The sequence below is a fragment of the Mandrillus leucophaeus genome, unplaced genomic scaffold (assembly GCF_000951045.1).
Source record: "Mandrillus leucophaeus isolate KB7577 unplaced genomic scaffold, Mleu.le_1.0 Scaffold608, whole genome shotgun sequence".
Classification (NCBI taxonomy): domain Eukaryota; kingdom Metazoa; phylum Chordata; class Mammalia; order Primates; family Cercopithecidae; genus Mandrillus; species Mandrillus leucophaeus.
In genome coordinates this window covers 264,616-292,487 of record NW_012106564.1, presented here as the reverse complement: position 1 = coordinate 292,487, position 27,872 = coordinate 264,616, and the positions used below count along the sequence as shown (strand labels likewise).

General features: G+C 36.9%; 1 protein-coding gene across 1 annotated transcript in view; it reads right to left on the bottom strand.

The window, feature by feature from the left end:
• The window catches only part of IMPG2 (interphotoreceptor matrix proteoglycan 2), a 99,617-nt gene that overhangs the window by 46,651 nt on the left and 25,094 nt on the right, over positions 1 to 27,872 (bottom strand). Inside the window, exons 4-7 of the mRNA XM_011999890.1 lie at positions 22,664 to 22,695; positions 7,758 to 7,807; positions 6,761 to 6,843; positions 1,903 to 2,064 (exon numbers count right to left, since the gene is read on the bottom strand). Coding sequence (XP_011855280.1) covers positions 1,903 to 2,064; positions 6,761 to 6,843; positions 7,758 to 7,807; positions 22,664 to 22,695 — 327 coding nt within the window. The remainder of the gene's footprint in view (positions 1 to 1,902; positions 2,065 to 6,760; positions 6,844 to 7,757; positions 7,808 to 22,663; positions 22,696 to 27,872) is intronic.

The window sequence follows — 27,872 nt, the reverse complement described above, 5'->3', positions numbered from 1 at the left end:
ATGAGAAATGTGCTTGAGAATTGGGACCAGGACTGGGAAAACTAAGGTTCACTATAACTTCTCCCTTGAATTAAAAGGAAGGGGACCCTGTAGAAGAAGAAGGAGTACTTTGAAAGGCAGTAGGAGACCTGATTTTCATTTCTGTTTCTAGAGAACTACATGACAATGAACAAGTTGTTTGGCCTCCTGAGCCTCATCTGTAAACTGGAGATGCTTGCCTACATGGCTGCTGTGAGCAAATAAATAGAAAGTCACCTGTGGAGCACAAGGCACTATGTGAGGATCACACTGACACTGGCACTGCCCTCAGGCACCAACACTCCCAGGCCCATCACAGTGTGACCTTCCCCTCTCTGATGTTGTACTTCGTGTTGTCCCAAACCTATTATGCCCCCACTTCTTATCCTTTACACACACACACACACACACACAGAGAGAGAGAGAGAGAGAGAGAGAGAGACAAAGACTAATAGTTCCTAAACCTCATCCCCTCCAAGCAGGCTTTCTTTCTCCCTGTGTGTCTTCCAGTAATACCCAGAGAAGCTGCGGGAAACATCTGTGTGATGGTGTCCTAAAGGGAGGGAGCTGGAGGATCCCCTTCAGTTTGAGACATGATCCCCTGCCTCTGCTGTTTCATGCAAAGTGACTGTTGATAGGCATTTCATTCCAGGTAAGGGGACAGGGAGTACAGAGATAGGCCAGAGAAGGAGGTGTTCCATGGTAGGTCCAGAACCTTCAACACCCTCTAATCACCTCAACTCAATAGCTACCTGCCTCATAAAGTCCCTGATGAAGATATTTTTCAGAGTGTTTATTGGACTTCTCTAAATCTGCAGTCATTCCATGCAATTGTTTACGCAAACACTAAGCTATATCAAAAGTTCCTTAATCAAAGGACAGAGAAAACCAGACGGCCAGCCCAAGACACTCTTTGATGCCAGGTGGCCACTGGCCTGGCTGACATTTCTTCCACATACCATGCAGCCTTGCAACTTGGCCACACCACTAGGAAAATGAATTGTCTGGCCTCCCCTTCCCACGTCTGATGGCTACAATAATGCTTTGGCTGAGAGATGCACATTTTTATTTCCCATCTGGACATAGTATCTGGGGAAGAAAATTAAGGTAATGGAATTGATAAACTTGGCTAAGGAAAACCCCGTCAAGAAGGAATGGGAAAAAATAAACAGTAAGGAATGATGTGCCCTGTCATCTGACAGACAGGGATAGATGAGCATTCAATGTCTTACTGCACAAAAGCAAAGGCAAACTAGACGGGGACCATGGGTCATTTCTGACGGAAAAAGTCTTGAGTTTAAGTCCTATATAGAATTTTTCCAGAAAGTGAAGTTATGGGATGGTCTAATCCACAATTCTTTAAAGAAATCCCTTTTTAAAAATACCTCCAACTAAGGATAGGAGAAACATTTATTTTTCACTGGATGGCCTTTTATGCCTCCAAACTTTGTACCAGGTATTACCTATGTGTTAACTATTCAAAAATTTTCAACTAAAAAATACTAAAGATGAAATTAAAAGACATTAAATGTAATGTTCCCTTAAGAAAAACAATACAGTATGTGTAGTTTCTTAGAGAAGCTTATTTCTCCAAATATTTTCAAGTCAAAACTATGCCACAGGACACTTTCTTCCTTGGCTGTGCAGCAAAAGTTGGAAATTGCATTTATTTTTTAGCAGATGGCAAGATTTTTCTTTCTGTGAAAGAATTCATCTGTCCTGTGACTTTTTACAGAGTTTTCTGAAGAAATGGCTGAGTAACCACTCCAGGAACCAAGTAGACAAACAACTTGAAACCTAAACCTATCTTTAAACAGTGTTGTAAATATGGGAAACTAACATAGCAGGCATACTGTCTTGTTTGTTTTTTTTTTAATCACCCACCTCTGAAATAAATTCTTCTTCAAGGTGCTGGTGGTGAAAGCTGGAGGAATCCTGTAGTTCTTCCCTGTACTCCTTCCCCAAAAGGTGGATGCTGAATTCTGCAATCTGTTCAGCTGCTGGTTTTGTGGCTTCTTCTATCACATTCTCAATTTCATTGCTAACCTGGATTTTCAGAGAAAGAACAATAAATGCCAAGGCTTATTCATTCAGTCAAAAAGCATTTATTGATTGTTTCAATGTGTCAGAACTGTGCTAAAGGCAGCCTCTGAAGATAACATTATTATACCGTATTTGACTTTGGAACAAATTGGGTAGACTTTAAGACATAGGCCAATACTGAAATTACTATGCATTTGTTCATTCCTTTGAACGCACATTGCACAGTTCAGGGCAAGGTAGAAAATTTTCCTTGGGAAACCATCAAGGTGAGTTTAAAAATAGTTGACTGCTATAATTATCATCTGAAAATAGCCTAGAAGGGTTGTTTCCAAACTTTTTTGTCTTAGAGCCCTTTATACTCTTAATAATCATTGAGGAATCCAATGTATGTGGGTCACACCTATACATATTTACCAAACAGAAGATTAAAAGATAAATTTAAAAAACATTAATTCATTTAAATATAATATAATCATCTCAGTTCATGTAAAAATGAAGAAAATATTCTGCAAAATAAAAAAATAGTGAGAAGAGTCACATTGTTTATATTTTTGCAAATTCTTTAATGTCTAGCTTAATAGAAGACAGCTGGATTCTTCTATCTGCTTCTGTATTCCATTAGTTACAATATGTTGTTTTAGTTGACATACATGAAAAAAATCTGGTCACACAGATATCTATCAGAGAAGGGAGGAATATATTTAGATTTTTCAGATAACTGTGGATATTCTTTTTTGATGCTACACCTCACTCAACAAGCAGTAATTTCTTAAAGGTTAGTTGCTATGTGGAACCTGAACCCATATTCAACAAACTTTTTGTACTCTGTAACATAAAAACCCAGGCCTTCTACTGGCCAAAGCTGAAATAATTTAAGCAACAATAAATAACGGATTATAACCCAAAGAATAAATTAAACATCCATGAGTCTATACTGATATAATAAATAAATGATGAAACAAATAAATGAAAGGGAAGTGACAAGTTTCTTACAGAATAGTTTCAATAATTAATAAAGGTAGAAAAAAATGATGGAAGTAGAAGATCACTACTAGAGTACCACAGTAATAATTATCACATGCAAAATACACTTAAGTGCATGTAATCCAAGTTTCTCCATTTTGATACATAAGAAAACCAGGGATTGAATAGGATGAATGACTAGCATAAAGAATCACAGCATGTCAATGACAGAGTCAGGAAGAGAATATCAGGGCTTTTTTCATTGTATCGTTTATCATCCCTGACGAATCATACAGTCAGAGACCTTTAAAACTTCAGAATGGGAAAGAACCTCAAAGATTCCACCACTCCTTCTGATGCTTGAATTTTCTTCATAATATCCTTGACAAATGGCTGCTTATCATCAGTTCGAATGGCTCTGATGAGAAAGAAGCATGCCTTTCAAATACAGACTACTACACTTCAAAAATGTTCTCATGGTTGGAAAGTTCTTAATATTAAACCCAAATTTACCTTCCTATAAATTCTACCATTGATCCAAATTCTATAACCTGTGACACATTTAAAACTTAGTTGCACAAAGCCCGTCGAATATGTACAGGCAGCTATCACGTCTTCCCTGACTTTTCACTAGTTCCTTTCCTCCATACATTTCTTAGGTTCTTAATATCTTTCTTAGAGAATGACACTCACAAGTGAAGTCTAGCCAATGAAAATATGCAATATGTTGTTTTAACAGAAATATATGAAAAAATCTAGCCACACATCTCTCTTACAGTAAACTGTATTTCAATTAAAACAATCTAAAATTACACTAGCTTTTGTCTTTTCAGTAACTGCATCATACTACTGATTCACAGTAAGACTAATATCAACAAAAACTCTTAGTCCTATGAAATTTTGCATAAGACTTTGCATTTTTTCCTTATTAAGCTTCATCATCTCACTAAATTTTCAAAGAGACCCGTTTCCAGTTTATTATTTTAAAAAATCTTGAGCAGTATTGCTGCTATGGAATACTGAAAACGCTAAGTAAATATTTTAATGGTTTTAATGCATAGTCTGCAAGAAAGTAAAAAGAAAACAAAACCAAACCAAGGTGTCAAAAAACAGGAATCCAGAGAGTTGAGTCAGTGTCGAAGGTGGCAGCTTCCATGGAGCATCTGCTGATCCTTTGTGACCTAGGCTTTAAGTTTAAATAGCACAAAGGGACAGAATACAAAGTAGAAGGTCTATACATGTTGACAAATCAGATCAAAGACTCCCACATAAAGAAAGGATTCTAAAAACTCAATGGACAGTTTGAACAACAGTAGATTAAGTTGAAAGAAGAATTAGTGAAGTGGCAGACATAACTGAAAGCAACACAGAGAGACACAGAAATTAAAGTAATTAAAGTAGTTAAGAGACATGAGAGAGAAAATGAGGAGGTCAGGCATATCTAATCATGAAAGATAACAGCTGAGAATTTCTCCAAATTTATGTTAGACATAAAGTTTCACATTAAGGAAATACAACAAATCCAAACCACAATAAATAAACATAAATACACATCCATACCCACTTTTGTGAAACTGCAGAATCTTAAATACAAAATCGTACACTAAATGTGTATATATATATGCATATACATATATACACAAACATATATACATACGTGTATATGTAGATACATATATATCTTAGAAACAACCAAAGAACACAACCAGATTACAAAGGGAGTGCCAAATGAACTGATAGTTCACTTCTCAGTAGCAACAACAGAAGCAGAAGATTGTAAAATAAAAGCTTGACAAAAAAAAAACCCTTCAATCCAGAATTGAACATAGATTTAAAACACCTTTCCAGAATTAGAATGAAGAAATTTTCAGATGATCAAAAGCTGAGATCAAAACAGTGAGAGACTTTCATTAAATTAATATCTGAATTATATATTTCAGAAGGAAAATTACCCAGAAGATAGATCTAAAATATTTTTTTAATTAGAAAATAAAATAATAGGGCCAGGAGCAGTGGCTCGCACCTGTAATCCCAGCACTTTGGGAGGCCGAGGTGGGCAGATCACTTGAGGTCAGGAGTTCAAGACTAGCCTGGCCAACTGAAACCCCATCTCTACTAAAAATACAAAATTAGCTGGGCATGGTAGTATGCTCCTGTAATCCCAGCTACTCAGGAGGCTGAGGCAGGAGAATCACTTGAATCTTGGAGGCAGAGGTTTTAGTAGCAGAGATCCACTGCACTCCAGCCTGGGTGACACAGCAAGACTCCATTTCAAAAGAATAATAAATAAATAAAATAAAATAAATAAAATAGTAAACATCTGGGTAAATCTTAAATTTTAGCTGTATAAGTAGAATATAATACAGTCTAATTAGTAGAATGAAAAAAGAGAAAGAACAAAAATACTGAAAAGTAGCATATAGGTCAGCAATATGATCATTTGAATTACAATGTTCTAATGTTTCCACATTGCTCAGGATAAGAATAAAGATGTTGAAAAACTTAAAATTTGTTAAGTTAAACACACATTATAATTTATAGGATAACTCCCAACAGAACCAAAATATGGTATATAATTTCTAGAAGAGTAGATGGGAAAATGCATTAGGAAAATAGCTGCACAATAAAACTACCTTGGGCTTCATTTGAACCAGAGCTACAGGCAATCTAATTTTTGTTAGGTATCTCTATATTGTTGTGTTTTCCTACTGGTTCTATAAATTGGCTTAAATCCTCTGTTTTGGATATTAATGTTCCAATTGACTGCATGCAATTCCTTAATTTCCATTAAAGTGAATTCTATCTATTCTATAAATGTTTTCAGATCTAAATCACAGCTATTCTGCCTCAGGTTCAAAGCTACAGTATCACTTTTTATTCATTCATTCACAAATATTTATCAAATGCCAGTATTTGCTAGCACCATCTACTTGGAACACGGCTGTACTTAGCATAAAAGTATTGATTCAGGTATCCACTCAGGGATTACCACCAGACTTGTTCAGTGACAGGGAGGGTGATGAGGCAAAGTGGAGCGACTTAACCTGATTTCATGTAAGTTAAAATGTCCACGTTGGGAAGTGAAGGTGCAAGATAACTAAATTGCATCTTCCTAGTGACTACGTTTTGTCAGAGTTTGCTCTATGTTTAAAAAACAGCATTTGTGAACCCCCTAATTTTTTAAATGCAGTATTTAAATATCTAACAAAATGTTTCTATATTCCTGGGCAATGTGTAATTTTTTGGTTAATCTGTACATATCTTTTGTGAGAGACTCAGCTATAGGATTTAGTGTTGTTCAGTGGACAGGTTTCTATTAATTATGGTATATTCACAATGCATGGTACTTTTTGCCTTTTAAACTACATAAAATGTATAGCTTTACCCTCTGAAGAGCTAAGATCTGGTCTCTTAAGGGTTAGAAGAACATAGGCAAAACCACCATAGTAAATCATGTCACAGAGGCCACAAGAGGCAGTGGGCTTCCCTCAATGACAGTCCATTTCATTTATAATTTGAAGCCCTCTCTCACCAAAAACTCTACAATAAGAGCAGATTTACTCAGTTCTCCAAGGAACCTCAAAATTGTTTTTAATGTACTGGTTTTAGAATTCACGTCATTTTTCTAACAGGGCACTACATGAAGTCCTGTGTAGTCCAGCAATGGGAGATAAACTCTCTCTTACTCTCTATGCTCCATGTTAGAAACTAAGTAACAAAACAGAGTATCACTCACACTCTCCTCTGGCCTTTCCAAGCTGCTGTCTGAGGCACCTTCATAGGAGTCCACCCCTGGATGTGGAACACTGAGAGCAGCGTCTAAGAAGAAAAGCAAAAACATATGCATGAATTCAGTCCCTGATTAAGTCAGAATTCCTATCAGGAAATAAGGAACTGACTTCAAAAACCATTCCCATAAATAGTTTGCTTTATTGTCCTGGAAATTCGGTGCTTTTAACCTCAAGACACATTTGTATGGCGTCTTCTCAGAACAAGAGATAATTGTGGTGTATTCAACAAGCATATATTGAGCACCTACTGTATGCCAGACTCTGCACAAGACACTACGGACACAGAGACAACATTCCTATACTTAAGGAGCTATCTAGCAAAGGGGACATATACTAAAAGAAGTAACTCCTCTACCAGAGAGGGGAAGTGGGTAAAGGTTGGAAATTGGCTGTGAATTGACAAGCGTTAAAACTGGACCTTATCATGTTATTCTATTTTTGTAGATGTTTGAAATTTCTAACACAGAGAAGTTTGTGGGTTTTTTTTTAATTAAAAATAAAGAAATGAATTACCAATTTACAAGAAATATACTGGTCAAAGGAACATGTTAAACTGTACCACAGAATGCAACAAGAAAATCCTTCCTCTGGAAAACTCTCACAGGACGAATGACAGATGGTGGCGTTAGAATGGTTCTACACTTTGACATTAGTGGTAGCTACAGAGTGTTTGCCTTAAAATAATTCATTAGCTCATACATTTGTTTTCAGTGGTGTTCAGACTTGTATTATATACTTAACGATTAAGGATTTTTAGGTACCGACAACATTATGCCATAAATATTTAAAAATTACTTTTTCTTGAGAATTTTGAACAACATATAAAAAGAGAGAAATCTGATATTTTTTAAAAGTTAGCACAAAAAAATGTACTTTTTTGTGAGACTGTCTTAAACCATAAATAATTTAAAAAGAAAAGTGAATAAAGACACAAAAGCATACCTCCCAATGTTGAAGTATCACCAACAGGAACTGGAGAAGACAGTTCAGGGCTAGAAAAAAAATGTTTGCAGTTAATGAAATGACAGACACATGAGGGTTTATTTTGGGATTTTGGAGTTGTTTTCCAAAAAGAAAAACACTAGATCACCAATTAAGGGCTCCCAAGCAAAAGTACCAAGAAGCAAAGTTTTTAAAATTAAAACTTCATAGTTCATTTATTTTACATTTATTGATGCATACTCAACTAGAATCACCATATCTAGAATTCTTCCCTAGTTATCTTTTCATCACCCTGTTTTCTCTCTTCTCAGTTCTTATCACTATGTGAAATTTTATTTATCTTCTTATTTATCTCTGTCTCTAATGCCTTAGTCCTCTAGCACATTATTGCCCAAAAATGGTAGCCACTGGACACGTGTAGCAATTTAAATTAATTAAAATTAAACCAAGTTAAAAACTCAGTCCTCATTTACACCTGCCACATTTCAGGTGCTTAATAGCTGCATGTGGTTAATGGCCATCATACTGGACAAGATGGTAAAGAACATTTCCATCACCACAGATGTTCTGTTGAACAGGAATGCATTAAGAATCTAAACTGCATGAGATTGGAGACCTTGACTAATCTATTCCTGCTGTATTTTCCAGTGCCTAAAACAGTACCTGCCATTTAGTAGGCATTAAAAATATATTTTGGGGTAAATGAATACTATGTGCCAGGCAATGTAGAAGGTACTTGGCATGTAATTGTGAGCAAAACACCCATGGTATATGAAGGTTACAGTCTTATAGAAATTATACGCACTAAGTCAGTAATTACAGATGAGACAAGTAGCATAGACAAGAAAGTAGTGGCTGCTAGAAGGAACATAAAGCCACACACCTGATCTCATTGGAGAGATCACTGAAATCATAAAACCTATTTATGTAAAGAAAGTCAAGCTTAGAGAAAGTATTTGCTGTAGGCCACATTGCTAACAGGTATCAGGTATCCTAGCTGTCGTGTTACCATGCCACTCTGCAACTGCAAGCAAAGATAAGAAGAGATCAGAAGATAATTTGAGAAAGCCCCTCCTCCTAAAGGAAAGAAAATAGGTTTCCACAAGTCCATATTTTCACATATCCCAAAGGTATAAAAGTTAGATTTGCAGTAATTTGGGAACATTTTCGAATTTTCAAGTTTGTACACATGTCCTAAGAGGAAAAGGGCTATTCCCTTAACCTTTTCCAAAGATATTGGATCAGTGATGATTGTCTGTTTTCAACTCATAGCAATTAAAAACTCTCTTCAGGTCGGGCATGGTGGCTTATGCCTGCAATCCCAGCATTTTGGGAGGTCCAGGTGGGTCAATCACCTGAGGCCAGCAGTTCGAGACCAGCCTGGCCAACATGGTGAAACCCTGTCTCTACTAAAAATACAAAAATTAGCTGGGCGTGGTGGCACATGCCTGTAATCCCAGCTACAGGAGCCCGAGGTATGAGAATCACTTGAACTCAGGAGGCAGAGGTTGCAGTGAGCCAAGATTGTACCACTGTACTCCAGCCTGGGTGACAGAGGAAGACTCTGCCTCTACATAAATAAATAAATAAAAACTCTCTTCAATGCTACCACGTCAACTTCCTAAAGTAATTTGATCAACAGTCAAAAATATCTCCTTCATAGATGTGTCCAGGTCTGTGACGTGCCCAGTAAGTCACATCTTCAGAGCCACACCTTTAGATCACCCTACTGCTCTCAATTAGATTACAGAGGTACTCAAAGCCTCGAGATAAACACGGCACACATTTGGAGGCATCAGTTTGACTAGAAGCTTAAACAGGTGAGGAGTTAAATAAGAACTGATGTATAATTTAAAACATTTTAAAATTATAACAAACATGGCTATACTATGGAATAGAATATAAAGTTTAAATGAATATGAAAATCAAATATGATAATTCAAAGACATTTTATGATTGGAGCTGGTAGGGGAGGGTCAGCTAGGGGCATGTTTTCTAAATGCCCAGGCTTTGGTAGAAAATTTGAGAAACATTAATATGATCAAAAAAAAAAAAAAAAAAAAAAAAAACTTCATCATAAACATCCTTCTGGTTTTAAAAATTCTATCTAAAAAAGTAAGATGTTAAACTATTACACAATACTCATCAGTATTGTTTATTTAGAGTACTTTTGCATAAAATTGCTTACTAAGTTTCATCTAGAAGAACCTAAAGGGTACGACATCTGGACAAGTTATTTTGATGAGCAGAAGACAGCATGAGTGATGAGGAAGCATCAGGAGGCTTCCTGGGTTACAGAAGATGGAGCTGAAAAAAATGGGAATCGGATGCATTTGGACGAAACATTAACATAATCAGGCCTGAATAGGGTCTATCAGTTGTCCACATGGCAGTACTCCTTCTCAGTACCTTCATTTCACAGATGAAAGAAATAAGGTCCAAACAGGTAAAGCAACTTTACCAGGCTCACACAAAACTTCCTAACTGTATCCAGTTCTCTTTCAATGATAACAGCAAGAATAATTACAACTAAATTTACTGAGCCCTCATCATGTGTCATACACTGCTAAGTGCTTTATTTAGGTTAACTAACTTAATTCTGGCAACCACCCTAAGAACGAGATCCTATGATCCCATTTAGACTGATGAGGAAACTAATGCTAGAAGAGGTTAACATTTGCTCAGGGTCACACAGCTAAGCCAATGGAGGAGCTGTGATGTAAAATAGGCCCACTGGATGCCAGAAACCTCACTCTTACCTCAAGTCACTTCTTCACAACATGGCCCTTACATGATCCCTACTCTTTAGAAGGGTTTCATTTGGCCTTCATGATACTGGCCTATAAAAACCAAATGACCTAAAAGTCAATGTGTAAGGTCCCAGAAAGAGGAAGGGGAACCTGGTTACAGTTGGAGACCTATGGAGAGAAACCAGATATAAGGATCACAGTAAGGCAAAGGTAGGAAAGCACAGCACAGCAACTAGAATAGGATGTTGGGATGAGGTAGCAGAGAAACCGGACTTCACCTGGGGTGAGTTAAACTGTCCCCGACATCAAATCAAATTTAAGCTAATTCTCTAACTAAGCAAGCATTCAGAATGGAGAAGTTTGATTACTTCAGTTGAACTAGATTTCACCTTGCTAAATTCAAAATAACATTATTTTAACAGTGGTAAGTAGGAAACTCTCAGTAATTTAAATCACTTGCCTACACTCCAACTCTTAATCCCTCACCCACCCACTCTCCTTTCAAGAGACAGTAAAGAACACTTAACAACAAGAATCCTTTTACATGTTTTCATTAAGTATTCCTCCTGCAGAGATCCTTTAAAATGTCGCTCACAACAGCACTGGAACACAGAGGTGTCTTGAGTTTGGAAAGAGAAATACTACTTCATTTCTAAGTCAAACCACAAAGTTGAAGCTGTTCAGCTAAGATCTTTAGCTTAATACTAACAACATGCAACCCCTTACTATCTCCTTTCCTCAGTTCATCCAGCAAGTTATTCATTCTTCACCACTATTACCTAATCATGTCAATGGAATTCAGGTGGGATTGTGTCAAAAGTTGCTCACAGCCACATAGAACATACATTTAAAGACATTGTAAAACAAGCCAGGCACAGGTTCATATGCAGATCCCTACTCCCCTTGATGACCTTCTATACTTTGCTTTGCTCTTGAATATGTTACTATAATCACATGTGACAGCAAAAGAATTCAAAGAAAGGAGTTAAGAAACCTGAGTGCTAGTCCTAGATGTATCATTAACTTTGTGTATGATTTAGGGAAATACCTTAGTTGCTCTGGGCCTCAAGAACTTAACCTTTAAAACAAGAACACCTCCATGTCTTCCTATTTCATGAAGGTGTTGACAAAAACCAAATAAAATATTATATGCAGAAGCATCATAAAAAGTATGAAATGCTAAACAAATATAAAACAGGGGTTAATGGGATAGTGACATATGTCATCCCAAACAGAATAAAACATTTGCTGAAAAAATATATATATAGGCCGGGCGCAGTGGTTAACACCTGTAATCTCAGCACTTTGGGAGGCCAAGGTGGGCAGATCACCTGAAGTCAGGAGTTCAAGACCAGACTGGCCAACATGGCGAAACCCCATCTCTACTAAAAAACATACAAAAATTAGCCAGGCATGGTGGTACATGCCTGTAATCCCAGCTACTCAGGAGGCTGAGGCAAGAGAATCACTTGAACCTGGGAGGCGGAGGTTGCAGTGGGCCGAGATCAGACCACTGCACTCCAGCCTGGGTTGCTCGTTGCAAAAAAATATATATATACACACATATATATATTAAAATATATATATTATATATATATTTATTTTATATATATGTGTGTATATATATACATATATATATTTGGCTTTGTGATTCATGATGGGTATTCTCAACTACAATTCTCAACTACAAATGTAAATTAATTGAGACACACACACAATCCCAAAGAGCAGTCATTATGCTGAGAGTATCACCAGAGACCTGATAACAGACTTGGGTGATTAGGCAGAAATTCTGTTATTAATTTAACAAATATTTAGTAAGCACATATCCTAGGCTGAGCCTTGCACTGGTTATTGGGGATGTAACCATAAAACCAGATGGCAGGAGTTTAAGCAGTGACTGGAGCTAAGTGGACATTCTTTCAAGATGTCTGGCTATAATGGAGATAAATGCAGGCTTTTTAAAAAATATGTAACATGAGAGGGACTTGAGCATGTTTAAATACTAATGGGAAAGAGTCAGTAAAGAAGGAAGTTGGAGACTCAGGAGAAAGAGAGAAACAATGACAGGCAGAGGTTTCTAAGAGGAAAGACAGAACGTAAGGTCCTGAATACAGGCAGAAAATGTTCTTTTTAAGAGTTGGCAACTGATAGCAGAGACATTTAAAATAGGATATAGCAGAGTATATGGAGCAAGACACACATTAGCAGATGTATTAGAGTTTGCACAGAGGTCTGCAATTTAAATTACAGAGAACTGTGATTGGCAGAATACTAACCTCCCAAAGAGGTCCATATCTTAATCCCCAGAGAGGGGAATTAAGGTTGCAAGTAGAATTAAGCTTGCTAATCGGCAGATCTTAAAATAGGTAGAGTATCCTGGGTTATCCAGTAGGCTCCATGTAATCCCAGGAACCCTTTCATGTGGAAGAGGGAGACAGAAGAAAGTCAGAGCGATGGAATGTGAGAGAGACTCCACCAGCCATTGCTGGCTTTGAAGATGGAAGGGGGCCATGAGCCAAGAAATGTGGGTGGTCTGTAGAAGCTAGAAAAAGCAAGAAAACAGATTCTCCCCTACAGCTTCTAAAAAGGAACACAGCCCTGCTAATACTTTGAGACCCAAAAGAGGCTTCTGAACTACAGAACTATAAGATAATAAATCTATGTTGTTTTAAGCTGCCAAGGTTAGACTAATTAGTTAAAGCAGCAGTGGAAAACAAATACAAGAATCTCTTTACACGGAGAATACAAAAATAATCTCAAAAAATTATAAAAATAAATGTGAATAGGGGAAACAGGAGTTAATGGAGTAGTGACATATGTCATCCCAAAGAGAATAAAATATTGGCTGAAAAAATATATGTATTTGGTTTTGTGGTCCATGGAAATCATGGGCAAATAAGGATTTTAATAGATAGCGGTAATATTCAATTGGAGAAAGATAGGCTGAGTAAATTCTTAGGCCACTCCTATGGTATCACTGCCCGTGTGAGCTAGCCCCATGTCACCCCCCTCAGCATCTCCCACAGTCGGCAGTCTCCACTCCACTTCAACCTGGTCTGCCCTAGTTTCAGGCAGAATACACATTTTTTAATTTTCAAAATTCACTTGTATTTTTGTTTATATGTATTGTTATTTATATGCCTTATTTCCTAAGAATAGTGAATATCTTGTGTCCTCTATTAGACCTAGTATAGGCAGTGACTTATCAGTAGAGATATATGATACATACAGTCAGCTCTGCTATGCTATTTATTTGTGAATTTGTTTTAACATGATTAATATATTAAGAAACAGTTGAGTATAATGCAGATTTCTCCTTTACCTATACTCAATTTCATTGTGAGAAATGCTAGATGAATAAACAAAACTGCACCCAGATGAAGAGAGGCCACGTTGGAATACACCAAGTACTCTCATGCCCGACACTTCAGACATCTTCAGCTACCTCAGTTCACCCATGGGTTATGAACCACACCCACCCTCATATGGTGTTACAACTTTCCGTTCTTCTTCAGATAATTCTCCTTCCATCACTTTACAATAATTTATAAGCTACAATCTTTCCAATGTCCAATTTTACAAACAAATGTCAGAAATTCATCAAGGTTAAGTGACATATTTATTATGGTATTTGTGTATTTCTTAACCACATGGGACATGTAAACTGTGCCACCATTTTTATTAGGTTCCTTTTTTGTTTGTTTCTGAGATGGAGTCTCACTCTGTTGTTGCCCAGGCTGGAGTGCCATGGCGCAATCTTGGCTCACTGCAACCTCCGCCTCTAAGGTTCAAGCTATTCTCCTGCCTTAGCCTCCCGAGCAGCCAGGATTACAGGTGCACGCCACTATGCCTGGCTAATTTTTTTTGTATTTTTATAGAGACGGGGTTTCACCATGTTGGCCAGGCTGGTCTTGAACTCCTGATCTCAAGTAATCTGCCTGCCTCAGCCTTCCAAAGTGCTGGGATTACAGGCGTGAGCCACCGTGCCAACCACTAGGTTCCTTTTTTTTAAAAAAAAAAAAATGTATTGTTGACAAAGTTTCTGGGTATTGTGCCCCTAACTTTATTATTCCCATTGCCCCCATAGTTTTTAATCACATGATTTCCAATGATTTTTAGGAAATAATATATCATTTTATAGTAGAATAACTATATGATGAAGGTGTTTTGTTTTCATTGAAAGTTTTTGAATAAACTCCATAAGTTTGTTTGTTCTAAGACTCTTTCCAACACGGTACACACATGCAGAGTATACAGTAGATTGTTAGAAGCCATAGAATAGACTTGGCTCCATTTCTAAAGCTTCCATTTTGTGTGATATTCGAGGCAATAAATCAATTCCCATAAAATACGTACTGACACACTACATAGCAGAATACAAAAGAGTGCATGAAGTCTTAAGAAAAGAAAAGGAAGTTTGGATTTGCAAAAACAAACCAAAAAAAACTCCAAGCTATACTGTCCATATTTTCTGCCATTGAGGACTTTGGGAGAAAAGTTTGATAAACACTGTTTTAAGCAAACGTTAAAATTCCCTTAGCTGACAAATATATAGACTAATAAGAAAAATAAAAAATCACTCTGGCTGCTGTGTTGAAAATGTACTGTAGTTGGGAAAGGGTTAGACGTGTTAAGAAGCTATTATAAAAATAAAAGATGCTGGTGGCTCAGACTAGGGTGGTGGCAGTGAAGATGGTGAAAAGTGATCAGATTCGAGATATATTTTGAATCTACAGGCAACAGAATTTCTTGATGGATTGGATGTGAGGTGTGGAAGAAACAGAAATATAAAGCATGATCACAAAGTTTTGTTCTGCAATGACAGACATGATAAAATTGCCACCAATAGAAAAGCAGAGTTAATTGGGTTGGGGGCATGGGAGAACCAAGAGTTCATTTGTGGATGTGTTGAGTTTGAAATGTCTACTTGACATTCACGTAGAGATGGCATCATAAATATGAGTTGTCTTCTATCTTCTCAGTTTATAGATAAAAAACATTGCATCAGATTGTTTGAGTCATTTATCCAAAATCAAAGTAGCCAGGTAGAAGCAAAAAGAAAAGGTCTCTTGACTCCCAGTCCAGTGCTATTCTTAGTAAACCTTCCCAGAGAGTACTTTCCATTAAAAGAGACTCATTGTTTTAATGAATCCAGTGAATCAATATTTTTATAGGTAAACAAATTCTAATATTCAAGAAACCAAATCTATTTATCAATATAAACAACAAAAATACACCGAAATTATTTGAATGGCAAAAGAAGAATGCATAAATATCTTGGGTAGGCATTAAACAAATTCATGTATATTTAGGACAGACTCAAAATCTGTGCCTAGCACTTTCTACCTTGTCCTAGCTGTACACACAGGATTTCAATGCACTTCCAATGCCATCTGCTTACTGCAGTTACCATTATCTCCTGGAGCACAAGTTTGAGAGGGCCAGAGTCAGAGAAGGCTTAATGTTTGTCTCTATGTCTGAGATATTTCATAATTTAACCTTTTTTCAAAGAAACAAAACTGCAAAAAAATAGAACCATTATTGAATTCTTGCTTTCTAATAAACCACAACCATCAAATTAATTTTCCTTTTGCTGACATTGCTAGAATGTCCCGGAGACTGTTAACTAATTTGATAGTTCCATTTTTCTGTCACTTAATGATTGGAATTGTAAACAAGTCTCACTAAGTTGTGTGAACGTCGGAGAATTTCACTCTGTAAAGATTTCATAGGGTAATTGTGACAATTAAATGTAAAAAATCTTGTTAAAATGTAAAGCTCTATATGTCTATAAATGCCAATGTGTACGGGATGATGGTAGGGTTCAGGATATGTCGTTTCATAAGAGGTCAGGGAGTATCACCACCATGCCTCTACTGGTCCATCTTCGCCGCAAGAGTACTGCCAGTGTGCACCAAAAGGATAACCCCACACTAGGCCATATCCCTGACAGAAACACACACAGGGATCAGTGCGTTCTGCCCCTGCTCTCACTGAATGTGCTACAGACACAGAAAGATGTGGACTTCCTGCTTTTCTAGGAATCCTATTCCTGATCATTTGATGCTTTCCTAAAGCCTGAAAAACAGACATTTTTCTATAAAGTGAAATGACCAAGATTTAGCACAAGTTGTTAATAAGACAAACACTAAAATTTCAATTTCTCTCCTGTCTACAGCTCTGTCTCTCTCCTATACTGCCTCTTTACATGGACTCACAGCCAGGCCACATGGTACATATTCAATATGCTGACAACTGATGGTTTAAGAAACATTATCATGGAGAAGTCTATCTAATATAAAGTAGCTACTTTCTAAATCTTTATTCATTTGAAGTTAGCTCCTTTGAATTTCAGCAGATAAGATTTTGAAATTGGTACAAAGATCTATACAAAAGTTCATAATATCATTTTTAATTTTAAATTTTTATAAATTTTGATAGATTTAGGGGGTACAAGTGCCATTGTAGTGATGAAGTCTGGGCTTTTAGTATGTAAATTATAGCAACCATTTAAATACTTTTTTTCATTCTTCATGTTTGTCTTTCTCATTCACACACACATATGCACAACAAAGAAAACCAATTTTTTAAATCTCTGAATGATGTAAAATATTCTAATAATTTAAATACATATGCATTATAGCATAGGGGTTGAACACTGGCTTTGTGACCTTGGACAAGTCCCTTAAACTCTCTATGCCTTAATTTCCTTCTCTTTAAGAGACAGATAATATCAACACCTACCTCACTATATTGTTTAGAGGATTAAGTAAATTAATACAAGTAATAAAGTACTAGAACAATGTCTGGCCTATAACTTCTACATTAGTATTAGCTAATATTTTTAATTTTATTGAAAATGACTCTAATTAGGTGATTATTGAGTATGGTTATTCTAAACCATTTAAAAGGGCAAACATCATTGTCCATTCTTGTGAGTAAGAAGCTTTTCACAATATTCTAAGTAACTGCTGATATATTAGTATTTTTAGTTATTAGGCCCAGATTTAGAGTGAAATGGCATGCTTCAATATCCAACCCAGAAAACTAAATTATGGTCTACCTCTGATAGTGGTCTACCTCTTATAGTGGTCTACCATGAAGTCTACCAGCCTAACTCTATGACAAGATAAGGAAGAAAAAGTGTCATCTCTCTATTCTTTGGCATCTTTATGATATTTTAACATGCAAGTGCATATCAGTACTTTGAATGCTTGGAAATTGTACTGCCTCAACATTTGTAGATATATATACTCACACTGTATGTGCATTGCATTACCAGTCTAGCTTCTGATGGCATGTGCTGCATTATAGGCTAGTTCTTATGATGAAAGACTTTCTCTTCACATGGGCAGAATCATTTTATCTTTCTTTTTAAAAATTCCTCTTGGGAGTTGGGATGGTGAAAGAGAGAAAGAAGGTGTTTGTTTCCAGCTGATGCACAGAAAGATGGGACAGTTTGAATCAGCAGGCAGGAGAACCCAAGGAAATGAATGAGATAATCAATTTGGGGCAGCTCCAGAGAAAACCCATTCTGCTTTAACCAATTAACAGACTTTCATTCATTCCCCCCTCCTTCTCTAATCACCTCCTAGTAGTTGTGAATGAGGTGCACTGTGATCAGGTATTTAGTAGTTGATACATTATGCAAGAAATACATCTCTTAGCAGGAAAACAGCACAGATATACATTTTTCTCTTTGAATGATGAAATCCAGTAAGGTCTGAAGTTAGGTTTTCAGGAATATTGTGTTACTGTCAGGGTATAGTAACACAGAATCTGTTGAAACAAAATGTACTTAGCATGTATCCATGACTAATTAACATGGAAACATAGCCTTTGCAAAATTTACAGTGTGGCCATCTTGGCCACACCCAAAGCTAAATCAATCAAAAAAGTCTCATGCTCATGGATTGGAAGAATCAATGTCATTAAAATGGCCATACTGCCCAAAGCGATTTACAGATTCAATACTATTCCTATCAAACTAGCAATGTCATTCTTCACAGAATTAGAAAAAAAACTACTTTAAAATTCACGTGGAATCAAAAAAGAGCCTGAATAGCCTAAGTAATCCTAAGCAAAAAGAACAAAGCCAGAGGCATCACACTATCCAACTTCCAACTAAACTATAAGGCTACAGTAACCAAAACAGCATGGTACTGGCACAAAAACAGACACATAGACCAATGGAACAGAATAGAAAACTCAGAAATAAAGCTGCACATCTACAACCATCTGATCTTCAACAAGGCTGACAAAAATGAACAATGGAGAAAGGATTCCCCATTCAATAAATCCTGCTGGGCTAACTGGCTAGCCATATGTAGAAGAAAAAAACTAGAACCCTACCTTTTATCATATACCAAAATTAACTAAAAATTGATTAAATAATTAAATGTAAGGCCTCAAACTAAAAAAACTCTAGAAGAAAACTTAGAAAATATCCTTTTCAACATTGGTCTTGGCAAAGAATTTATGACCAAGCCCCCAAAAGCAATTGCAACAAAAACAAAAATTGACAAGTGGGACTTCATTAAACTAAAGCGCTTTTGCACAGCAAAAGAAACTATCAACATACTAAACAGATAACCTACAGAATGGGAGAAAATATTCACAAACTAGGCATCTGACGAAAGTCTAATATCCAGAATCTATAGGGAATTTAAACAATTCAAAAAGCAAAAAACAAATAACCCCATTAAAAAGTAGGCAAAGGACATGAACAGACACTTCTCAAAAGAAGACATATATGAGGTCAATATATGAAAAAATACTTAGCATCAGTAATACTCAGGGAAATGCAAATCAAAACTACAATGAAATGCCATCTCACACGAGTCAGAATGGCTACTAAAAAATCAGAAAATAACAGATGTTGATGAAGTTGCAGAGAAAAAGAAATGATTATATACTATTAGTAGGAATGTAAATTAGTTCAGCCACTGTGAAAAGCAGTTTGGAGATTTCTCAAAGAACTTAAAACACAGCTACCATTCAAACCAGCAATCCCATATCATTATATCAAAAAGATACATGCACTCGCATGTTCATCACTAGCTATTCATAACAGCAAAAACATGGAATCAATCGAGGTGGCCATCAATGGTGGATTGGATAAAGGAAATATGGTACATATATGCCATGGAATACTATGCAACCAGGAAAAAGAATGAACTCATGTCCTTTGCAGCAACTTGGATGGAATTGGAGGCCATAATCCTAAGTGAATTAATGTAGGAACAGAAAGCCAAATACTGCATGTTCTCACTTATAAGGGAGAGGTAAACACTGAGCATATACGGATATAAACATGGGAATAATAGACACTGTGGACTACTAGAGGGCAGGTGGGTGTGGGTTGAAAAACTACATATTGGGTACTCTGCTTACTACCTGGGTCCAATATACCCATGTAACAATCCTACACATGTATCCTTTATATCTAAAATAAAAGCTAAATTTTTAAAAAATTATCCTTGGAATTGACTTCTCTTCCCTCTCTCTATGTATGGGTGTGTGTGCACATATGTGCACTATGAACACAAGCATGTTTTGATATTGGTCTGATTGGTTAAACAAAGTCAACCAAAGCAATACAAACTGTACATATTAAGATTACACTACATACACATTTGGTGCTAGTTAATGTAGAGCTTACAACAAATCCTAAAACAGTGCATTTCCTCAAGATTGTTACCTATTAGGGTTACAAAAATGAGTAAGATCCATTTTTATTCATTCATTAGGATCCGGCAGAAACCTGCTAAAGGCTACATGGTAGATTTTTCAAGAAGAGTCAGGCTTTAGGTATTTTGTGCAGTTACTGATTTGTATGCATTACTGATTTTATTCATATTTTGGATTCCTGTAAGAGTATTACTAACTTAGGTTTTTGGTTGTTGTTGTTGTAATAATTAAGTGAGGTAACATATTTTACACAGTAAAAGGCAGTATTAATAGAGGTTAAAAATCAGATGCTTAAGAATCAAATAAGCTGGATTACCTTGAGTTATTTAAACTCTAATACTGTTTCTTCGTCTATCAAATAAAGATAGTAAAAGTACATAATTCAGAGGCTTAAACTCAGAGGATTAAATAAATTAATATATGTTAAGTATCTAGTATACTGTAAGCAATCAATAAATGTTAAAATGCTATTACGTGTTTGATAATGTTAGTCAGGCAACAAATATGGAAACACAATGGCTCAAGACTACTCTGAAAAACTGTGGCTAAACCATAGAGTTTGAGAAGGAAACTGAGACAGATGAGGCTGGGCACAGGCCTAACTGTGAAGAGCCTTGTGGGTCATGTTAATTTTGATCTTAAAAGCAATGAGGAACTATTAAATTGTCTTACAGAGGAGAGGCACGTGATCAAATTTATTCTTTTGAAGATTTCTGGCCGGGGTGGAGAGGAGGGCTCAGAGGGAAGTAGAGAGAACTCTTGGCAAGCCTCTGTACCAGGAAATAAGTGTTGATTATACGAATTAGTGTAGAGACTGTGGGGTCAGAGACAAATGGATGGAATCAAGGGATAATTAGAAAATAGGAGAAGAGAAGGGAGAAAGCAAGAGAAAAGAATATGGGCAACTAGATGGATGATAATGCCATTCATTCACTGATAAGAGGAACCTAGAAAGAAACAGATTTATGAGGAAATGATTGATATAGCTTCGGGCACAATGAACTTAAAGAGATCTTAGAGAAGTTAATTGAGCCAATAGACTGTGAAAGTTGGATGAAGCGACCTCTAAGGTTCCTTCTAGTTCTATCATTACAACCGTAGATTTACTGATCCACTGTCTGTTGCAGTGGCAATCACAAGGAATCTCTGAGCTCTGCCTCTCTGTGGTGAAGAAACCACACACAGACAGGCATAGTGGCTCATGCCTGCAGTCAATCGCAACACTTTGGGAGGCTGAGGCGGGCCAATTGCTTGAGCCCAGGAGATCAAAACCAGCCTGGGCAACATAGCAAAACCCTGTCTCTACAAAAAATACAAAAAAAATTGGCTGGGCATGATGGTTTGTGCCTGTAGTCCCAACTACTTGGGCAGCAGAAGTGGAGGATCACTTAAGCCTGGGAGCTCGAGACTGCAGTGAGCTGTGATCATGCCACTGCACTCCAGCCTGGGTGACAGATCAAGACCCTGTCTCCAAATAAATAAATATAAAAATTAAAACAGAATAAACCACACCCAAGAGACCACATGACCCCATATTTAAGTAAATATTCAATCATCCCACACCCTGGTATAGACTCAGTGCCATTGGCTGTATGAATAATACCACACAGAGTCCCACTTCTTTCCTATTTACTTGTGTTTGATTTGAAACCTGGATACACCCCACTACCACCCACATATATATTCCATTTATGGTTTTGCCCTGACTCTGATGCCCAGGTTGGATCTCTGGACACTGACTCACCTACTTGGTTTTTCAATCTGTCCTTCCCTCTAATTTGAGGCAAAATTCTGGACTGTGACCTGGATTGCATGCTCTAGTGGTGCTTTCCTATATAACCACCCACATGCTATTACAATTTAGATACTCTGATGATGAATAGAATTGGAAAGCTTTAGCCCCTATAGGCTCAAAATCCCTTACCTTCTGTGATCTTTTTTGTACTGATACTTCCCAGAAGCCAGAAATTACCTTAGCCCCAAGCCCATGGTGAACAGAGTCAAGAATCAAAATACTGATAGACTCATCAAGGTTATGCTATTCCTAAGTTTCAAGAACATAATCATCAATAGTCAATAAATTGATCCATAGCACCACCCATCATTTAATAAAGTATCCTCAACTGTGGTGTACCATTTCAGAACAATTTCATCATTAGCCTTTAAACCTCGACAATAATAGGTGATTCCATATAAGCCATAAATCTGTTTTCTTATCTAAGAGAGGAGCAAGTTTGCCTCATAATAAGGTCAGACAGCAAATGCGCACAGTGGCTGTGGTGGTGGTTTGGAAATAAAGGTGGCTTGGGAATGAGGAAAAATATTTGGGACTTATCCACAGGCCTGGTCATTGCAAACTGGCAAGAAAATAGAAAGGCACCATTAAATTTGGGGTGAGTCTTGAATTCGGTTATGACACATCTGTGTTGCCAAACATGAATTTTGGGAAAAAGAGACACTCACCTGCTTACAGTTTCCTTTGCATAAGTCAGTTTCTAAGGAAAACAAAGACATAAAAATGACTGAGTTAACAACAGTTATTAAGGAGTAAATAAAACTTATTTCATAGGGACCACTACTGCCCTAACATGGTAGAATCCATGTTACTATTCTCTATGGTTAGACAAGTGATTAAAACAAGTACTAATGATACCAAGTTTGTTTTGTGACTATTGCAACACCCTGACATTCAGTCTGCTTATATGCACAAAAGTTCCTATGCTCTTTCTTAATGGGCACAAATAACAGACTTGATCTGCCAATCATTTTGTAAAGGTATCAAAGTTATAGATTTGCAGAGTTTTACATAAACCTGCCATGGACTTAGAATCAAAGAATTTTTTATCTGATGTATTTATAGTAATTCTCATCCTAGAACAATGTAAACATGTGGATAAAATAATTGATAAATTTGTTTCTACAGAATTCAGACAAAAAAGACATATCATACCAATAATTGGATTATTCTCCAGGGGCATTCTAAAGCAAATTGCCTGCAAGTTTCCCCTAAATTAGGATTGTTATTTTGAGATCAATATGATAGAAGGAATAGTGACTTGGAATCAGGAGACCTAGTTTCAAGTTCCAGTTTCCTCTCCTTAGCTATATAGGAAAATCCCAAAATCTTTCTGGTGCCGGGCCTCAATTTCCTCATGGGTAAAACAGAGAGACTATTACTCTAAGTACGTCTCATTGCATTTAGAAATGACTCACTGCTCTTCTTGCTCTACAGATTCTCCCAGAATAATCTCAGCCACTCTCATGGTTTCAATTATAGGCATACCTCTGATATATTACAGGTTTGGTTCCAGATCACATAAAAGCTCAATGAAGCAAATATCCCAGTAAAGCAAGTCACATATTTTTTTAGTTTTCCAGTGCATATAAAAGTTATGTTCACATTATACTGTAGTCTATTAAAAGTGCAATAACATCACATCTAAAAGAGGTATATACCTTAATTTTAAAATACTTCATTGCTAAAAAATGCTAACAATACTCTGAGCCTTCAGCAAGTCATCATCTTTCTGCTTCTGGAGGGTCTTGCCTCCCAGTTGATGGCTGCTGACTAATCAGAATGATGGCTGCTGATGATTGAGGGAATGGTGGCAGCTTCATAAAAATAAGACAACAATGAATTTGGCCCCATTAATTGAATTTTTCTTTCACAAAAGATTTCCCTGTAATATATAATGCTATTGATAACATTTTATCTAAAACTTCTCTTAAAATTGGAGTCAATCCTCTCAAATCCTGTCACTTCTTTATCAACTGAGTTTATGTAATATTCTAAATCCTTTACTGTCATTTCGATAGTGTTCCCAGCATCTTTACCAGAAGTAGATTCCATTTGACGAAACAACTTTCTTTGTTCATTCATAAGAAGAAATTTCTTATTCATTCAAGTATTATTATGAGATTGTAGTAATTTAGTCTCATCTTCAGGCTGTACTTCTAAGTCTAGTTCTCTTGCTATTTCCACCACATCTGTGGTTACTTCCTCTAATGAAGTCTTGAGCCCCTCCAAGTCATCCATGAGAGTTGGAATCAACGTCTTCCAAACCCTTATTCATGTTGGTATTTTGACCTCACCTATTGAGTCATGAATGTTGTGAGTGCCATCTAGATGGTAAATCCTTTCCAGAAGATTTTCAGTTCACTTTGCCTAGATCCATCAAAGAAATCACTATCTATGGCAGCTGCATGAAAAGTATTTCTAAAATCACAACACTTAAAAGTTGAAATTACTCCTTACTCCATGGGCTGCAGAATAAATATTGTATTGGCAGGCACAAAAACAACATTAATCTCCTTGTACATCCCCATCAGAGCTCTTGGGTGGCTACATGCATTGCCCATGAGCAGTAATACTTGAAAAAAAAAAATTCTGAGCAGTAGGTGTCAAAGATGGGCTTAAAAGATTCAGTAAACCATACTGTAAACAGATGTGGTGCCATCAGACTTTTTGTTCCATTTATAGAGCATAAGTGGAGTAGATTTAGCATATTTCTTAAGGGCCCTAGGATTTTTGGCACGGTAAATAAGCATTGCCTTCCAACTTAAGTCACTAACTGCATTATCCTATAACAAGAAATTCAGCCTGTCCTTCATTGAAGCCAGGTATTGACTTCTCTCTCACTATCGAAGTTCTAGGTGGCATCTTTGTCCAGTAGAAAGCTGCTTCATCTACATTAAAAATCTTTCATTCCATGTAGCCACCTTCATAAATTATCTTAACTAGATCTTCTAGACAACTTGCTACAGCTTCTGCATCAGTACTTGCTTATGTTATGAAGATAGCTTCTTTTCTTAACTACATAAACCAACCTCTGCTATCTTCCAACTATTCTTCTGAAGCTTCCTTGCCTCTCTCAGCCTTCACAGAATTGAAAAGAGTGAGGCCTTGCTCTGGATCTGGCTTTGGTTAAGGGAATGTTATGGTTGCTCTGATCTTCCACTCTGACCACTAACACCTTCTCCATATCAGCAAGAAGGCTGTTCTGCTTACTTATCACTCATTTGCTCACTGGAATAGCACTTTTAATTTATTTTTATTTATTTATTTATTTATTTATTTACTTTTGCTTTAAGTTCCAGGATACAAGTGTAGAATGTGTAGGTTTGTTACACAGGTATACATGTGCCATGGTGGTTTGCTGCACCTATCAGCCCATCATCTAGTTTTTAAGCCCCACATGCATTAGCTATTTGTCCTGATGCTCTCCCTCCCCTTGGCCCCCACCCCCCAACTAGCCCTGGTTTATGTTGTTCCCCTTCCTTTGTCCATGTGTTCTCACTATTCAACTCCCACTTATTAATGAGAACATGTGGTGTTTTGTTTTCTGTTCCTGGGTTAGTTTGCTGAGAATGATGGCTTCCAGCTTCATCCATGTCCCTGCAAAGGATATGATCTCATTCCTTTTTATGGCTGCATAGTATTCCATGGTATATATGTACCACATTTTCTTCATTCAGTCTATCATTGATGGGCATTTGGGTAGGTTCCATGTCTTTGTTATTGTAAATAGTGCTGCAATAAACATACATGTGCCTGTGTCTTTATAGTAGAATGATTTATATTCCTTTGGGTGTATACCCAAAAATGGGATTGCTGGGTCAAATGGTATTTCTGGTTCTAGATCCTTAAGGAATCACCACATTGTGTTCCACAATAGTTGAACTAATTTTCATTCCCACCAGCAGTGTAAAAGCATTCCTATTTCTCAACAGCCTCGCCAGAATCTATTGTTTCTTGACTTCTTAATAATCGCCATTCTGATCGGTGTGAGATGGTATGTCATTTTGGTTCTGATTTGCTTTTCTCAAACGACCAGTGATGATGAGCTTTTTTTCATATGTTTGTTGGCTGTATAAATGTCTTCTTTTCAGAAATGCTGTTACATCCTATACCCACTTTTTGATGGGGGTTTTTTCTTGTAAACTTAAGTTCCTTGTAGATTCTAGATATTAGACCTTTGTCAGATGGGTAGATTGCAAAATTTTCTCACATTCTGTAGGTTGCCTCTTCACTCTGATGAGAGTTTCTTTTGCTGTGCAGGAGTTTTTTAGTTTAATTAGATCCCATTTGTCAATTTTGACTTTTGTTGTTACTGCTTTTGGCATTTTCGTCAGGAAATCTTTGCCCATGCCTACGTCCTGAATGGTATTGCCTAGGTTTTCTTCTAGGGTTTTTATGGTTTTGGGTTTTACATTTAAGTTTTTAATCTATCTTGAGTTAATTTTTGTATAAGGTGTAAGGAAGTGGTCCAGTTTCAGTTTTCTGCATGTGGCTAACCAGTTTTCCCAGCACCATTTATTAAACAGGGAATTCTTTCTCCAGCTTGTTTTTGTCAGGTTTGTCAAAGATGAGATGGTTGTAGATATGTGGTGTTATTTTTGAGGTCTCTGTTCTGTTCCATTGGTCTATATGTCTGTTTCGGCACCAGTACCATGCTGTTTTGGTTATTGTAGCCTTGCAGTCTAGTTTGAAGTCAGGTAGCATGATGCCTCCAGCTTTGCTGTTTTTGCTTAGGATTGTCTTAGCTATACAGGCCCTTTTTAGTAGTTTTTTCTAATTCTGTGAAGAATGTCAATGGTAGTTTGATGGGAATAGCATTGAGTCTATAAATTACTTTGGGCAATATGGCCATTTTCACAATATTGTATCTTCCTATTCATAAAGATGGAATGTTTTTTCATTTGTTTGTGTCCTCTCTTATTTCCTTGAGCAGTGAGTGGTTTGTAGTTCTCCCTGAAGAGGTTCTTTGCATACCTTGTTAGCTGTATTCCTAGATATTTTATTCTTTTTGTAGCAATTGTCAATGGGAGTTCATTCATGATTTGGCTCTCTGCTTGTCTATAATTGGTGTATAGGAATGCGTGTGTATTTTGCACATTGATTTTGTATCCTGAGACTTTGCTGAAGTTGCTTATCAGCTTAAGGAGTTTTGGAGCTGAGACACTGGGGTTTTCTAGATATAGAACCATGTTGTCTGCAATCAGAGTCAATTTGACTTCCTCTCTTCCTGCTTGAATACATTTCTTTCTCTTGCCTGATTGCCTTGGCCAGAAATTCCAATATTATGTTGAATAGGAGTAGTGAGAGAGGGCATGCTTGTCTTGTGCCGGTTTTCAAAGGGAATGCTTCCAGCTTTTGCCCATTCGGTATGATATTGGGTGTGGGTTTTTGTCATAAATAGCTCTTATTATTTTGAGATATGTTCCATCAATACCTAGTTTGTTGAGAGTTTTTAACATGAAAGGCTGTTGAATTTTGCCAAAGGCCTTTTCTGCATCTATTGAGATGACTGTGGTTCTGTTTATGTGATGGATTACGTTTATTGATTTGCATATGTTGGACGAGCCTTGCATCCCAGGGATGAAGCCAACTTGATTGTGCTATATAAGCTTTTTGATGTACTGCTGGATTGGGTTTGCCAGTATTTTATTGAGGATTTTTGCATCAATGTTCATCAGGCATATTGGCCTGAAGTTTTCTTTTTTTGTTGTGCGCCTGCCAGGTTTTGGTATCAGGATGATGCTGGCCTCATAAAACGGGTTAGGGAGGAGTCCTTCCTTTTCAATTGTTTGCAATCGTTTCAGAAGGAATAGTACCAGCTCCTCTTCGTATCTCTGGTAGAATTCAGCTGTGAATCCATCTGGTCCCAGGTTT